The following is a 16,644-nucleotide window of genomic DNA, read 5'->3' as shown; positions in this document are numbered from 1 at the left end:
ATATTTAGAGTTTTAGTCAGTATCTCATTAGCATTATTATAATCGATTGTATACATTTAAGTGCATACAAACATATTTTACTTTTTAACTTGAAAATGACCGTCGAGCGGTCGAAACGTCGTTGTTTTTTAACGTTAACTTTTATCGTGAAATCAGTTTCGAAAAGTTTGTTGATTCAAATTTATTTTAAGCTAAAGAAAAAGAAAATAAAGGCCATAGCGTGAAAGGGAAAAAACTACTATAGCCTTTAGTGAGAATTTCCCGAAATTGGAACATTCAAGTCCACATGGCGGCACAGTAATTAGCTGGCAAAACGTTAAAAGCATTAACGAGAAAACCGATTACAAATCAAAGAAACACGCATGAACGGCAACTTTACTTCATCCTGGCTAACCATTTTTAGCAGTTTTCAAGTTTCGTTTTCGTTTAAACTGCTTATAAGCCAGCCAACGATTACTCTTGAAGAAATATGTGGTGTTCTGTGAAATGACAACACTTTTTTTGGCATTGTGTGCCAGTTTTGTAACAACATGCAGTGAGAGTTTGATTATATTAATCGGAGCAGGAATAACGATCTGTTTTCATCGACCTTACTAGGGAGAAGAAGACTACTTAAAAACAACATAAATCTGTTTGGAAGTAGCCAGGCAGCTATTTTTTTCAGTCCAAGTGTAATCTTCCGTCGCACTTTAAACAAAAGACGGACTCTTAAAGCCGAAAACTTTTAAAAGATTATGCAGCTGTTCTGAAGTTTGATGTCGAAATGACGTGTTGTTTTTCTAAAAGATAAAATTATTCAACTTCTGAATTAGCTAATTAATCCCCTATCCTGTAAGACGTACCTTCAACGGCTATGAACTAAACAGCAACGCTACTTTTGTACGTTAGTATTGCCTGTCTCGTAGAATGGCGAACTTGACTGCCTCGAATATGACAAACATTACCAAAGAGATGGACTCTCCTACGCAAGACGAAACACAACAAGCCTACAGAGTTGTCTACTTAATCTTTAACATAACCATTAACACCATCGCTTGCCCATTCACAGTTGGATTGAATACGTTGGTGATAGTTGCTATAAAAAGAAGACCCAGTCTTCAGAGTAACGCGAACATTATGTTGGCATGTTTGGCAGTCACCGACGTCTTGACAGGTCTGACGTCTCAGCCATTGTTCATCATTTGGAACTTATCCCAGTTAGTTGATACAGAAGAAACGTTTGCCGGTTTCTTCAATTTTTTATGGTTCTTTTTTCCCTGGTTGTCTCTTTCCTCGTGTCTGCATCTCCTGGCAGTTGTTTGCGAGAGACTGTGTGCGATCAAATTTCCGTATCGCTACCACCAAGTTCTGACGAAAAGAAACATCAAGTTGGCAATCTTGTTTTCTTGGATGTACAGTGGTACATGTCGTATTGGATTGTACCAAATTGATAAAAAAAGTAGCCTATACGGTGTATTTGGAGCACATATAGCAATAGCGAGTGTAGCTTTCGTTTCGTGTTCTTACGCTGTCCTGTACTCAGAGACCCGTCGACATAAAAAGATGATTAAAGCTCAATGTCTTTCGCAAGAAGATGTAGAAAGATTCTTAAAGGAAGGCAAAGCGCTTAAGACAACCGTGTTTGTATTCTCTGCACTTGGACTGTGCATCTTACCCGGGATTTTATTCCTTGTATTTAGGAATTTTGATAACAGACTCTATTTTTTGAAGGAAATGGTTTGGACCTTAGTTACGATTAATTCGCTTCTTAATCCATTGATTTATTGCTGGCGCCAACGCGAACTAAGGAAGTTCATTTTCAAACCTTTGTCACAATCAGTGCTTCCCGTAGATTAGAATTTGTCCATGATGAATTGTTGTTAAACTTGGCAAGAACTGTAGTATGAAACAAAACCTTTCGAGAAAAGGAGCCACGCACCAGCGTTCTGGGAAATAAAGAAATAACTTATTTATTAGCTGCCAAATTTTAAGTGCTCTGAGATTTTTAACTGTCTATTGTTACTGCTAAGGAGGGCGGGGATAACAATGTATTACCGAATCGAAAAGATGATTTGGGAATATCGTTTTTGACTTTTACATCCCATTTTGAAAAATGGAAGGGGTAGTCTTAAAACAAGCATAGAAACCAGTGCATGTCAGTAAAACTCTAGAAAAGCCTGTCGCGTGGCATTATCACGCTATCGTGAAGCCTACGAAAATTTATTCCATAATTTTTACGACATACTACTGAGAAAAAAAGGGGAACTTTCAACAGGTTTTTTTTTTCTTTTTTTTCAAATGCGTCATATTTAGTCTGGCAGAATGTAGCGTGCAAACAAGCTCTTCCGTTGAAAATGGCGAGTAATCGAAATGTAATGGCTTGGTAACTAGTCACCAAGTCCTTATATTTCGTTCGCGCGCCATTTTCAACTGAAGAGCCTGCTTGCAGGGTAAGCAGAATTGAAAAGTAATTGTGAGTTTCGTGGTGAAGCACCAAATTCGGCAAAATTATAGTTTATGACTGGTAAGCAATATTGGGTGTGGTATGGAGCCCATCGAGGTGTACCTGTTAAAAATAAAAATACAGGTTGGATTTAAATTCAGGTTAACTTTTTCAACTTACGTTGATTTTTTCAGCCTAGGTCAATTTTTTTCAATTTAGGTTATGATGAACTGTCCAGAAAAGAGTTTTCCCTTTCTTGGGGGATGTAATAAAAAAAAATGGGGCCTGGATTTTCAGTGGAGCATATTAAAAAAATGAACAAATAATTCCTTTGCCTTCCGTCCTTCTTCCACTTACCGTCTCTCCCTTTCCTTCTCTCCTTCTTTACTGTTTCTTACATTACTACCAACGAACTGTGTCACTTACCGTGAGCTTCCACAACATTCCATGCCTCTCCAAGGATTCGAACCCTCGCATCATCTCCTCTGTATTGACAGCTAAGCCATCGAATCAGCAACTAAAATCTGCTACAAATTTTTTCTAACAATGGGTTTAAGCTATTTCCAAGCCTTCATGACAACCACCATTTCGCACATAGGATTGAAAAAAATCAGCTCATCCAAAGTTATATGGAACAAATTGTCAAAGAGAGTGGTTTACTTCTTCTTCAACCAGGTGACAGCGTACGCATGTGATAGCAGACAAGGGGTTTGCAATTAAGGACTTACTGGAACCTTTGGATGTCTCCTTGAATATCCCTCCAAAGTGAGACTCAAATAGATAGCTTACAAGACAGGAAGTCAAGGAAACAAGGAGAATTGCTGCAGTTCGAATCCATGTTGAAAGAAAAATGGAACAAATCAAAAACTTTAGAATATTGCAAGGTATCATCCCTGCCACTGAGTGGCATAATGCTAACAACATAGTGTTAGTTTGCGCAGCCCTTACCACCCTTCAGCCTCCTCTTGTGAGTTCAGTGTCATTACCATCCTTTTAATGATTAAGGAAAGTCATTTGGAAGGATTACGGTAAAAACCCCAGTCAGCTTCATATGCTCCACAATGTGATTTTTTTAGTGGGGAAAATATCATATGAAGGCTTTCCCGCAATATGGACATGTTATTTTGTAAATCGTGAAATTTATTAAAACAAGTATATTACTGTTGAGTTTTGCAATGCCACTGTCTATGAGGATGCTAGCTTTCTCCATGTGCTGTGGAGCAGAGTGACCTGTGACACTGAAGATTAGATGTGAGCTTACAATTAATACATCGTAACACAGCAAAAAAAAAATCTTACAATGATTCCGAAAAGATTACTCTGACTCTCAAGACCAAGTTGCACTCGTGGGTAAGCAAGTTCATACATCATGACAGAATCAAAAAACCTTTCAAGTTTTTCCAATATAGTTGACCAAAAATGTTCTTCAAATTTAACTTTTTCATGAAAATGTCTCCATTAGCTCCCTTGATGATAAGAATTCCCCAGTGTGATTCCCTGACGAACATTTGCTGGTAAAGCTGAAAAAAGCACTTGTGCTTTTTGTTAACCAGTAGACTAGTATAGTTGCCTTTCTTTCCTTTCACACAGATGTTTTGTCTTAGTGACACATCTCGTAATGTCTCATTTTCTTTTACTTGCAAATATTTAAACTCAGCCACACCTGGGGATTCCTCTGATGGGTCTTGAATTATGCGATCACGACTTGATCCCAAAAACTCATGCGTCTTGCTTATTAAGAGCCCACACTTCCTAAAAGAAAAACCATGTTTTCCATCAGCCGCCATTTTGGAAAGAAATGTATCTGCATTGTCATCCTCCTTTTCCAGACCTTGACGCATGGCAGAAGTCTGAGGTAACCTGTCACCTTGTAGTAGTTCTTTGAGAGGCCTTTGAAGGAGATGCAGTAAGTTTAAGGCTGGCTACACGTTTGCATTTTGATGCAATTATTCTTCCTTTGCCATGCAAATACCAATTGGAATCTTTACACTGTAGCCTTGTTTTGTTTTCAACAAGCTGAATTTCCTTCTCAGTAAAAGTTAGCTTTCTCTTTATTCCCATGACTTTCTCCTTTATGTCACTGAAACTTGGGGCAAGAGCACTAAATGGAGATATGCAACCCAAGTGAAAAAGTTGTGCATGATTTGAGTTTACTGTGCTTTGTTCAGGTGAGTGCTGTTCAGGTACTATTTTTAGGGAAGAACTAGATAGATGCTCATAAACTAGAGAGCTTGAAACTTCCTCATACGCTCCAACGTTTAAAATCACTTGCAATGTCATGATCTGATGGAACAATGTGCTTTTCAAAGGCCGTGAATAAAGCACTTTGACGATTTACCCTTCGTAGATCATCTAAAAGCTTAGGAAGGAACAGGCTTTATACACGTTAGTGTTGGGAACTGCCGTCATTCTTAGTATTTTCCCGTATCGGTGCTTGATTGGCCTCATCTCATCAATACGCTTGGACTAAGCTTCCTTTTGCGTGGCTTGTTCCACTCAGAGGGTTTGGATGTGCATGTAACACTTTCTGAAGTAGTGTCATTGTGGCCCTTTCCATAGTCTTCTAGAGCAGACATTAGTGCTGCTGTATGATTACAGGCCTCACCTAACCTGAAGTGAGAGCAGTGTTAGGATTTAGCTGTGGGAAATCAGGTATCCACCCTTCTAAGGGAGGGAATATTAGAAGTAGCTGGACGGGCCGGGGTGTGGGGAAGTTATCACAGTAAGAATATTTTTAAAAGGCAACTTGTCCGTGGGCCTTATTTTTCCCTGAGATGAAGGCCAATTTTTTTAGACAGAACCTCCACTAGCATGATGTTTTTATAAGTGACAATTCTCACGGGGGGGGGGGAAGGATAATTGTCACCCCCTTCATCTCCTCCAGTTCTCATTTATTGTGAGAGGCGTGAAGCTCTTCAACCAGTCTGCTTAAATGTATCCTACAGGGTTATAATAAGTTTGTACACAATCCTAGGAGAACAGTGCTAGTCGTAGGATGTGTCCAAATTCGCCATGTATAACATGCTGATAAGATTACAATAAAAGGACGTAGGTAAAAGAAAGTAAACCTCATTTACATACCCTGCTGTGCAATTACAATCTGCTGAAAACAATTTAGCCGTTTCCTTTACAATCGAGACCTACATGCTGTAAACTCGGTCTTGCGGCATTGATGGCAATACCTTGGATTTCACAAAGCAGTAGCCGCTCCTGTCTTTGATAAGACTTAAACTAATGTCTTGTACATGGCCATCCTTAAAAAAACTTGAAAGCTTTCAATGACAATGACAATGATAGTTATCCGGAGAAGTGTCTCACTTGGCTTGCTTTGTTCTGCGGGTTCCATACCAAGAATCAATAGCTTGTCCGAATTTTGCTCTTGACTGCATCAGTCTTCTAGTCTGAATACCGTCGTAACCTCCTAGTAATTTGCTTCATTTATTTCACAGATATTGCGTGGTTTTAACTTCGGGAATCATAAATTGGAACAACAATAAAAGCAAGGTGACACACGCTAACACCAACCCGGTGTGGCCAACACATCACGCATGCGCACAACCATTTCACCCGGTCAGTTAGCAGCCATGGACAGCTGTTTCGGAATTTTTCTAACAATGGGTTTAAGCTATTTCCAAGCCTTCATGACAACCACCATTTCGCACATGCGTAAATGACATAAAGAGAGGCTTAGAAAAAATCAGCTCATCCAAAGTTATATGGAACAAATTGTCAAAGAGAGTGGTTTGCTTCTTCTTCAACCAGGTGACAGCGTACGCATGTGATAGCAGACAAGGGGTTTGCAATTAAGGACTTACTGGAACCATTAGATGTCTCCTTGAATATCCCTCCAAAGTGAGACTCAAATAGATAGCTTACAAGACAGGAAGTCAAGGAAACAAGGAGAACTGCTGCAGTTCGGTTATACGGGAAAGCTTTGATAGCTCTTGCGACCAGTCGGTTCAGCGTCTTTGGGTTCGGAAGGACTACTGAGAGAGTTTGAAGTTTTTGTACGGCTCTCTTTTCTTGCTGCCCTTTCTCTCTGGTTTCTCTTTCCACGGTTGTTTCGATTCCATTTTGCTTCGCTTTTAAAACACGGTTTATTAGTTCTTGCTTTCGACCTGTCGTTTTGAGTCCGCGTGCTTTCAGCCATTTTTGCACATCGTCTTTGCGTGGCGTGACTGAAACAAATCCACTTCCGCCATATTGAAAGTGTACTTACCAAAGCCTTGCTTTCGCGCCAAACAATCCCAGCGTCCTTTACGTTGCATTGATCTTGGGTAGAGCATTGCACCAGTATCGCAGAGGACATGGGTTCGAATTCCGTTGAAACCACCTCAATTTTTTAGGTTTCTATTAGAGACAATTGCTTAAATTTCCCAGATAAGTGCGAGGATCACTTCCCTCCTTCATAAGAGGTGAATTGTTATTTAGTATCACCCAACTAGTGGACTAATGCAAATGCTGCATTTTGATTGGCTACGCTACTTGAGGACTATTAGTAATAGTCCTCAAGTAGCGAAAAGCGTGACGCTTTCTTTCGTTTTATTCCCAAATAGATATATTTTCAACTTACATTTGCTAACTTTATTATAGGCCTTTTCTGTCCGACTAGTTGGGTGATACTAAAACAATTAGACCCCTCGCCCTCAAGAGCCACGGGTCAATATCCAATTCGGCTTCGCCTCATGGGCTATTGACCCGTAGCCCTTGCGGGCTACGGGTCTAATTGTTAAATAGTTAAGAGAATATAATGCAAGAGAGCGACACCCTTATTAGATCCTCTTACGATGAAGATGAAGATGAAGATTGTTTAAAATCTATTCAGTATTAGCCCTGTGTCATAAGGCGTGATTATTTCAAGGACGACGAACTATTGGTCAGTTCGGTGTGAAAATGGACAGCGCAGTCAAGGTAACAAGAGATACCGGTATATAAAACCTTTGCAGGACGGGCAGAATCTAAAACTAAATTTCATATAATTATCATGGAGCACTGGGATTCTCTCTCTTACCTCGTATTCTCTTGTTATAGTGAAGCCTTTTTGCAACAGACAGCATTGAGAGCGGGCGATATGTCGAGGGTTCCTCGTGGTCTTCATCTTTCAACAGTGGTATACCTTCGGCTACTTCATGGCGCAGAATGCCTATTGTTTGTAGGACATAATCGGCAAGTATATGATATACTTGCTTTCTGGCATAAATTACTCTTGTCTCACTTGAACTCCCATGTGGGTTCTTAATAGACTCCAATTGGTTGCGGTTAGTCTCTTACAAATGCAAATCTACAGGAAAATAACTGTCCATCAAATATAAAAGCAGTTTAAGACAGTAGATTTCCGAACAAATCCGATCACTCCGAATAGTTTGAAAGAGAATCCTGCATCTCATTTGCGACATGATTCAGCTACAGGTTAAGTCCGGTTCCCACTTGTGCAATAAGCACAAGCGTAAGTATTAAAAAAATGTGTGGGAACCGCCTCGAAATGAATGAGGAATAGACATCAGCGTAAAGCGCAAGAAAGGAAACTCTTTCCTTTCCTTGCGCGTATGCTTATCTTACTGTTGTGTTTATTTCACAAGTGGGAACCGCAGGGGTTTCGTTAGAAGCCGGTCACCGGGGGTATACCGCCGACTTTTTTTCAGAAATTTGTCTCTCACCGCTGGCTACTTTGCCTTGATTTTCACTCAAACCTTTGTAAAAGATAAGAGTGACCGCCGCTTACATTGATTAGCCCAGTCATCCAGTGCAAAAGTTAGTGAAACCACTGGAACCGGTGTGAGTTTGCACAAGCACGAAGATTGTAATTCTTAAGCCTTCTTAGTGCATCTGATATTTCACCTGATGTAGGAGGACCATCTTTTAAATTCGTTAGACAAGTCAGGAAAGCCACAGATAATTTCTTTATCACTTAATACTTCTGGTATTTCTTCTCCAGCTAAGCTGAAGGATTCAGAAGTTCTTCGAAGTGCTCTACCCACCTCTCAACCATTAGATGTTTTATCACTGATTAATTTTCCGTCTTTTGCTCTCACGGCGCATGGTTTGCGTGAAGATTTGTCGTTAATCTTAATTTTTTTCCAAACTTCTCGCCGCTGTCCATGTTAATTATCTGCTTCTTCTATTTCGTTGGCCAGATTTTCAACCCACTTATGTAAAGAAATGCTCGTGTGCTTTCAAAGCGTACTACCGGACATCCCAAAAATCACCATCGGGGATGACCGACTCGAAAGAGTGACTATTTATAAGGTACTTGTGTCCACGTAACAAATGACCTGACATGGAACGATCATATCAACGCCGTCACCAACAAGGCAGCAAAACGTATCTATCCTTTATTAGACTACTCAAACGAGCTGGTGTGGCTGCTAACGAACATGTCCACATTTACATAACATAAATCAGATCTATTATTGAGAATGCAGAGCCAGCATGGTTTTTCCCGTCTACTGGATACCTCATTGGTCATCTGGAAGCGATACAGAGACGTGTGCTAAGAGCAATCTTTCCACACTGCAAAATATTCTGATGCTTTAACGATGGCTAATATACCAACAATCGAACATCGACTTTATCACAGGTTTTGTACTTATCATGCATCTTATATCACATACATAAAATCATGCACCAATTGAAACTCAATGGCAATAACTGGTCACGATATGCTAGTTAATGCTTGCCATTTCACTCTATTTTGAGAGTTGGCTTTTGCTTCACGCTAGGTAAGTTCTCTCTAATCAAGTTCTAACATTCGTATACGCCTTCAAGTGTGTCTGGGTCCTTTCACTTGCGTTTACCCTGCAGGTTTCACTCTAGGGCTGTCTTAGTCACATTTCCATCTGGTCTCCACGATGTGCGGCCAGTCCATCCCCACGTTCGTACTTTATCTCTCTCTATCGACCGCTCCCCAGCCTGCCTCAACTGCTCCGCATTTCGGATTCCTCACGGCCAACAAATTCGCAGGATGTTCCTTAGACACTTGTTAATGAACACAGGCAGCTTCTGCTTCAGACCCTTGTTCAGTCTCCAAGTTTCCGCACCATAAAAGAGAAGGGCATTCGCATTTGACGCAAAGATCCTCAGCTTGAGTCCTGATTGGTGGTGATGTGGACCACCCTACCAGTCGTGCATAGCTATCTGGGGCCCGTTTCTCAAAAGTCCCGAAACTTTACGGGCCGTTTTCATGCGTCACAATTCCCTTTGTATCTCAAGAAAGGAGAGGATTTAATTCGTCAAACTTCACAGTTATTTTTCTTTTTGCTGCCTTAAATACGTGTTAAAAGATTGGCTTTCCAAAACTAGTGGTTGGCAATTTCTCAAATGGCTTTTCGGGCCCGAAAAGTTTTCGGGACTTTCGAGAAACGGGCCCCAGGTCCGTAAGGCGCTCCGACCAACTTGAAATCCCGCCTGCATCTCCCTAAGCTTCTTGTCCAATGCCGTTTTAATCTAATATCACTCCGCAGACACTTTTCTCATCATCTTCAGCAACGTGATGCCACGCCAGTTTTTGTAGTGGCTCAGATCGCGTTTGGCAGCTTGATTAAGGCAGGCTTGCTGCAAGCAACGGTGGGAGTATTCTAAAGCCAAACCAGTCACTCCTTCCCGAAATGAAGCACATTATAGTGGAATATGGTCTATCAGGAATTCAAGCCATCAACTGAGGTATTGCTAACGAAAAAGAGGAACTAAAAGCATTTGAGACAGCAACTAAAGTGGCTGTCAGAAAGACAGGGCCGTTTTCTTTAATAACTACAAAACGTCTGGTAGCGTTTACGTGGGACGCTGTTGTCTTTGTAAAATGTGAAGTTTGGTTGCAAATGTCACTGATCCCTCAAGACGACTGAGAGTCGGATGGGACGTGGTCAAAGTGCCAAGGTAGGTTAAGTATGATGGTAATCGAACATTTCCCTTGCCACTTCAAGCGTTTTCTTGAATCAATCATTTTCGCATGTGCTCACATTAAAAAAAACAATTTTAGTGACAATTATTTACAGTGGGAACCGAAAATAAGGGCAAGAGGTATAATATTCCCGCGTTCATCGCTGTTCTATCGCGCTTGATCGAAAAAATCGATTTCAAAGGAGGACCAAGTTGCTGGCTCTCAGAGCAGACGAAAATCACTTGAAGGATACTTTCTTCTGCGAATTCAGTCTGAGAACGCAATAACTCGAAGAAGGGAAGTGGTGCTTGCGCTGAGAAGTCAGTGTGAGCTTTCGCGATGACTTTTCGTTTTTGTCCGGTATGACAATATCAAGCCAAGAGTTTCGTGAAAAGCACCGGCGTGGCGTGACATATCTGACTACGATGAAAACGATATTCTGCCACAGGTCTCTCAAATGTCCACTGTATTTGGCGCTGCGGCTAAATCAAAGGTTGGTTTTTGAGAAGAAGTGAAAACTGAAGGACCCGGAGAAAAGTCTCTTTAGAAAAGTAGAGAACCAACAAATTCAACCCTTATATGTTTGAACCCTGGCCCCATTGAGGGTTCCTCGTCCCTGTTTTCTGTAGTAGACTGGACTTTCTACCCGTTGTAGGTTTCAAAAGAGTTTTCAGAACCCTGTTGTAATCATTAAGATTCGCTGCACAATTAATACACATTTCCTCCCCAGAGAAACCAAGTCGTTCAAGATCTTCTTTCCTAGTTGTCTATGGGATCTCTCAGTCAAAGTTTTTCCGGCCACTGTGTGTTGAATGGCCTCGATTTAATTACTTTTATTTTAAATGTCTTACATATAAAGGTAACCTTTCCTACAAACTTCATTCCCCAATTACTTTGAAGTCATTGATAACCGGACCTTCGCTACATATCGCGTTAGATGACTTGCCTTTTTTCTTCATCGGGAGCAACCACAAGTATCTGTCAAATGCATCCAATCACACTAAAACATGCACATCCTTCCTTCATGCTTAAGTGCTGAATTTGGACGGTCTTTTTGGTAGTTGATCTTGGCTTAACTTTATCGCTTAACTTAATGTTATTTTATGCGGTACATTAGTTCATTATTTGGGCACCATTTTTTAACACTGGCTATTGAAGATTTCTTGACAATCTGTTTTGCATCAAAGTTCAGCCGGGGAAGGTGTAGCCACTGCTACTTTGAATTTTTCACACGCCAGAACACCAGAGTCTCGAAGGGCGTAAAGAAATCCAGGAATCCAGAATCAGACCAAAACCAGGAATGCAAAACCCAATATATATATTCTCGATTTTCACATGACGTCATGGCGGCCATGTCGGAGCCCCTAAACAAAGAAACGGCGGCCATGTTGTAGGCCCCACAAAATCCTCCGGGAATTGAACTCTATTATTATGCAAACGTTTTCTTTTGTTTTCGTTGAAAAACATGGCTGTTGCTCACGTGAGTGAAAGCCAACAATAGACAGAGAGCATGTAATCTTCGTATTTGCTCAGGAAGCCCTAAAATGACTACTTGGGTTTTGGGTCGAAACCCATTCTCGTCACCAGAGCCTTGGATCGAGCCAAGGCTTTGGGAAACTCTATGTAGGAGAGCATGCGCCTTAGGGTTCTTATAACCAAAAATTGGCTATTTGAAGTTTACCTCGCCTGCTCACTCCTCATGCTAACGTGAATGCACCAATTAGAGACGCGTTTGATTGTTCTTCACGAAAACAAATGAGAACACACTTTTTTTCAGGGTTCCCCAGAGCTTTTCTCTCCCGCAGTCAAGAGAATTGGTCAAAACCCAGCCCGAAACATTTTGGGTATTAAGCGCACATGCGCAGAAGCATCTAGAGATCAATATTCGAATTGCTTTAGTAGAAATCCACTCACATACTACCTTTGAATTCCAATTTTTATTGATTTTAAAAGATTTGCTCCCTGAAAATGAAAAACGTAAGCGTACCTAATTTACATAATACCTGGGACCGACACTGTGTCGTTTTGAGACGAACTTATGTTTTGGCAATTTGTAGTAATTTTTTGCGATCATAACTGCAATCATTTGAAACTGTACGGGATACAATTGATCTAAATGTACTTTGAAACTAGTCCTAACGTGAACAAAGTCAAGAGAATCGAGAGTTCATAAATCATTAGTGTTTTTTGAGAGAACAGTAATTGAGTTGTTTACGATACTAACTGAGCAGCCGTGGAAGTTGAATGAACATGGATTGCTGCACCACTGTTGGTTGTTGTCAACCTCTTCTTCAGCCATTGCTTTGTTTTTGTTCAAAACACCGGCTTTTTGACTACTTTATCTATCAATCTATAGATAGCGAGTAGTGAGCCAACCAGATTACGGTATTCGTAATAATAAGTGAGATGTCTTCTACTTACAAGGTTTAGTGAGCCGGTAAAGGCCCTCAGATTAGGTTACATGAGAGTACTACTAAATATAATATTGATTCGACAAAGACTCCTCCTATCTGATCGAAAAGCACACGTATAGACCTTAATAAGGTCTAATTCTTCTCAGATTCTAGGATGATGCTACACTTCATTAAAATCACTGTAAAACCTCTCACATAAATGTCAGTGCCCTCAATGTTGATATTCTCAATAATTGCATTTCGATCCTGGCATCTATTTTGTACCACGACCATTCTTTTATGATTGACAAGCTCTCGTGACACGGTCATCATGCAAAGGGCCTATTGAGCCCCTTTTTCAGCCGTTTCTTTCGATTTTGTAGTATCCACCTGCACCAATTACACGGGCGTGTTGTGCAGCGTATAACTCTGAACTGTGGGAAGCCCGGATTTAAGTTTATCTTTAAGTAATTTACTATTTTGAGAAAGTAAGTGCCCGTACACTACTTTCAGTACTTGTTGTCTTTCTTGTTCTTGTCATGACGGTGGCACTCTGTTTTTGAAATTTCGTACTTATATCCTGTAACATTTAAATAACTTGAGATGAAAATGAATCACTATGCTAATATTCATCCCACAGTTATAATCATGGCCACAATACACGCCGGATAACATCACTTCAAAAACATGTGTCCGGAAATGCAAAATCAAATATCGTGTTGTGTTTACGTCATCTCGAGCTCAGGAAACAACAAAAAGTAAAATACTGGCATAATTTTTCAAGATATCATGAAACATCTATTTTTGAACACGTAGGCCAACCATAAGAGTTGTTTTCATCACGTAGTAAAAACGTCTGAAGGAAATAAATTCCATAGTTTTTTCATTTTTATTATCACTAAAGGCTTAATTAAACGAGATGACAAGGAAGCACTTGACCCCACAGATATTATCATGGACGCGTTATTCACGCCGGATCGCTTCAAAACATCTGTCCGGAAATGCAAAATCCAATAATAGTGATGTGTTTCTCTGGAAACGACAACAAAAAGTGGAATACTGACATATTTTCTCGAGATATCTTGAAACATTTATCTATCTTTGAGCACCGTCAGGAGGGCCAACCATAAGAGTCATTTTCACTGCGTAGTAAAAAAGTCTGAAGGAAGAAAACTCCATTCATTTTCACTTTCGTTATCACTGATTTAAAGGTACATTTTCGGCCTTTTACACACCAGCGTAGTCCAGTCTGACTGAAATATATCAAATGTTGCTCAAAAAGATTTTGCTCGATAAAGGTGAAGGATAGATAAGCCGTATTTGAGAGTCACTTCGAAAACCCCCGGCTAAGGGGGATAATTGAATCCCTGGGGAAACCAGAACGTATCCCTAAGGGGGTGATGAAGCTTGCGCTTCCTCCCATTTTGTAACCCAAAAAAGAAATTTTATCCTCGCCCAAAGATACAGGAAAGATACTAGATATCCCCCTCACTGGTGACGTTCGGGATCCTGAGGTGACGTTCGAGATCCTGACGTGGCGTCCGGCGCTCTCTGCCTTCCTTGGCTCGCTGAACCTCGCCCAACGATAAGTAGCTTAAGTCGACGTGAAGTTAAGCACGCCCCAAAAGCCACGCTATTCCAACATGCAGGATCATCTTGTTTAATCAAGTTGAAATACATCCTTCATCTGCATGTTGGCTTGCAATTGACTTCGTTGGAATAAGCCTCACGACTCCGAGTTAATTCACGGAGATTGGTGAACACTAAGTCACAACCCCATCTATACTGTCAGTATACAAACTTTCACTGTATCGATTTTCCCTCCAGGTGGAACCAAAATGATCCCATACGGTAAGTCAGTGGCCAATCCGTAAGAGATTTCTCCTTCCATGACGGGACCCGTTGATTCACTTGGTCTGGCCACGAAGGTGCTCTGCTCTTCGGCAGCCACTACGTGCAGTGCCCAACACTGGTTGCTGTCCATACTTTGCATGCATGAGAAGTCTGGTGTATGGATCATTGAAGCAATTGAAGTGTAGCAAACTCTCAGTCGAGTTTCAGCCACTCTATTTCCGTCTGCATAGTTTTCCCAAGGCATTTCTAAAAGCCTGCATCCTGAAAGTGTACACTAGTGGATTTACCATCGAATTTGCCAGGTGAAGAACTTTCACAAATGACTTTAAAAGAGGAGAAAAACATTGTGGACAGAATACCCTAGCAAAGTACACAACAAAAGCTGGCAACCAAAACACAAGTGAAATGACAATCACGCCCAGAATCGTTTTGGAAAGTCGTAGATTGCGCTCGGTAGTGTTGTGAGCAACTCTTCCTTCCGGGATTACGAGCAGTCGAGCTCGTATTTTGACATAACTGACGCAGATAATCAGCAAAGAAATAGATAGGCAAGTAAGAATGGCAACAGAAAAGTAAACCCTGTTCGCTCTCCTAAAGAACACCGGTATCAAAGACAGCACAGTCATGACAATTCCGCTGAACCAGACTATGAGGACGCTGCAAACGTAAACTTGAAGGTTTGCTACACGATGGCGGAGTGGCCATAATACCGCATAGACTCGTTCAAGAGAAATGAGAGCTAGTAAAAGCACTGACGAAGAAGAAGCAAAGAACTGGAACGTTGATGTGGGACTTTGTATGTTTCTTCCTTGTCCTGGTTCCGCCAGCATTCTAGGAACGTTTTCAGTTGCTAAGACCAAGGGCTCTGCTATCCCCACAAGCAAGTCCGCCACTGCAAGATTGATCAGAAGAAGATGTGGTCGCTGTCGACGGAGATTCTGAGTACAGAACACAAGAATTGCAAGTGAATTTCCAATGATGATTAACACTGCCTCCAGTGTAAATATGACGATGAATGTAATTTCAGTTGCGTCTAACATCTGTGCTAATCCTGTAGCTTTTTAACCTAGTTTTTTGTCGTTACCTTTGTTTAAGGCATACTCTGGTCTTTCTGTCATACAATAAGCAAATCCGAGATTATATACCATAAAGCAATCACCTTTTTGACGCAAGTTGAAGGTTATTTTTAGGTAAATATCGCTGAAGTCATTCCTTGTCAGTCATCGTCAGGGTAACGGAAGGGTGTCTCAACGTTTGTTGACCCACTCCCATGTCAGTGTGACATCACATAGCAACGGGAGCACCAGTTTAGAAAGAAAACAGACAACGCTAACTGAACCAATCAATCAAACTTTATTTTTAGAGGATATAACACTTAATGATTAGACAACTAATCGTTGAGGCCTTCTTAAAAACTTAAGAACTCAACAATCAATAATACATTGTAAGTAAAGCCTAATTTATCATTTAATCGAAAGCTAAAAGATATATATGTTATTTGCCAGTCCGTATGGCAAAAAACTGTGGTCTTGAAAATGCTTTCCGAGGCCAAAGGCCGAGGGCAGCTTTTTCAAGACCTCGGTCACAGTTTTTCCGTGGGGTGTGTACGCATCCACGGTATAAAAACAGTCGTGTTTTAATGGCTGTTAGAAATGGAATTCCCATGGGTCATTTTCGGTATATCATTGGATTCTATTGCCTCTGTTGAGATCCCTTGGGATGCAATGGTTATGCTGTGTGATTTTGGCAGTGACGTAGCTTGGCGCCACGTTCAACGATTTCGCCTGTACATTTGAGCAGAAGTTCAGGGGTGTTGTTTGTTGCAATTCTCTGGTGAGTGTCATTGAATATGTCTGATTTAAGATATGCTTGTTCAGATTACTGCAGCTTTCGAGGGTTGTTTACGAAAGACGACGGAAGCAGTCTGGTTACTTTCTTTCGAGGTTTAATCGGAACTTGCGATCGAAAGGCAGTCCGACGCTTTCATTGCCAACTGAATCAGGTCATTCCTACGTCAGGGGCACCCAACGAGAATATAGTTCAAAACCACTTAGACATAGCATTGTTAAACGTATTTTAGTATTTAAACGGTAGATATA

At 40.8% G+C, this 16,644-nt stretch overlaps 2 protein-coding genes across 2 annotated transcripts; one reads left to right on the top strand and one right to left on the bottom strand.

The window, feature by feature from the left end:
* Window positions 1–906: 906 nt before the first annotated feature.
* Window positions 907–1,836, top strand: LOC138060193 (beta-2 adrenergic receptor-like). The gene has a single exon (XM_068905922.1). It carries the CDS (start codon window positions 907–909, stop codon window positions 1,834–1,836), a length of 930 nt encoding a protein of 309 aa, XP_068762023.1.
* Window positions 1,837–12,266: 10,430 nt separating this feature from the next.
* LOC138052369 (histamine H2 receptor-like) lies at window positions 12,267–15,716 on the bottom strand. The gene has a single exon (XM_068898834.1). The coding sequence runs from the start codon at window positions 15,583–15,585 to the stop codon at window positions 14,758–14,760; it is 828 nt and encodes a 275-aa protein (XP_068754935.1). The 5' UTR covers window positions 15,586–15,716; the 3' UTR covers window positions 12,267–14,757.
* Between the last annotated feature and the right edge of the window lie 928 nt (window positions 15,717–16,644).

This window comes from Montipora capricornis, chromosome 1 (genome assembly GCF_036669925.1).
Source record: "Montipora capricornis isolate CH-2021 chromosome 1, ASM3666992v2, whole genome shotgun sequence".
In the NCBI taxonomy this organism is placed as follows: Eukaryota; Metazoa; Cnidaria; class Anthozoa; order Scleractinia; family Acroporidae; genus Montipora; species Montipora capricornis.
Note: the sequence above shows the minus strand (reverse complement) of the source record. Positions and strands in the feature narration are given on the sequence as shown.

Coding starts and splice junctions, on each gene's coding strand:
- LOC138060193 (XM_068905922.1), top strand. CDS start 907: ATGGCGAACTTGACTGCCTCGAATATGACAAACATTACCAAAGAGATG.
- LOC138052369 (XM_068898834.1), bottom strand. CDS start 15,585: ATGTTAGACGCAACTGAAATTACATTCATCGTCATATTTACACTGGAG.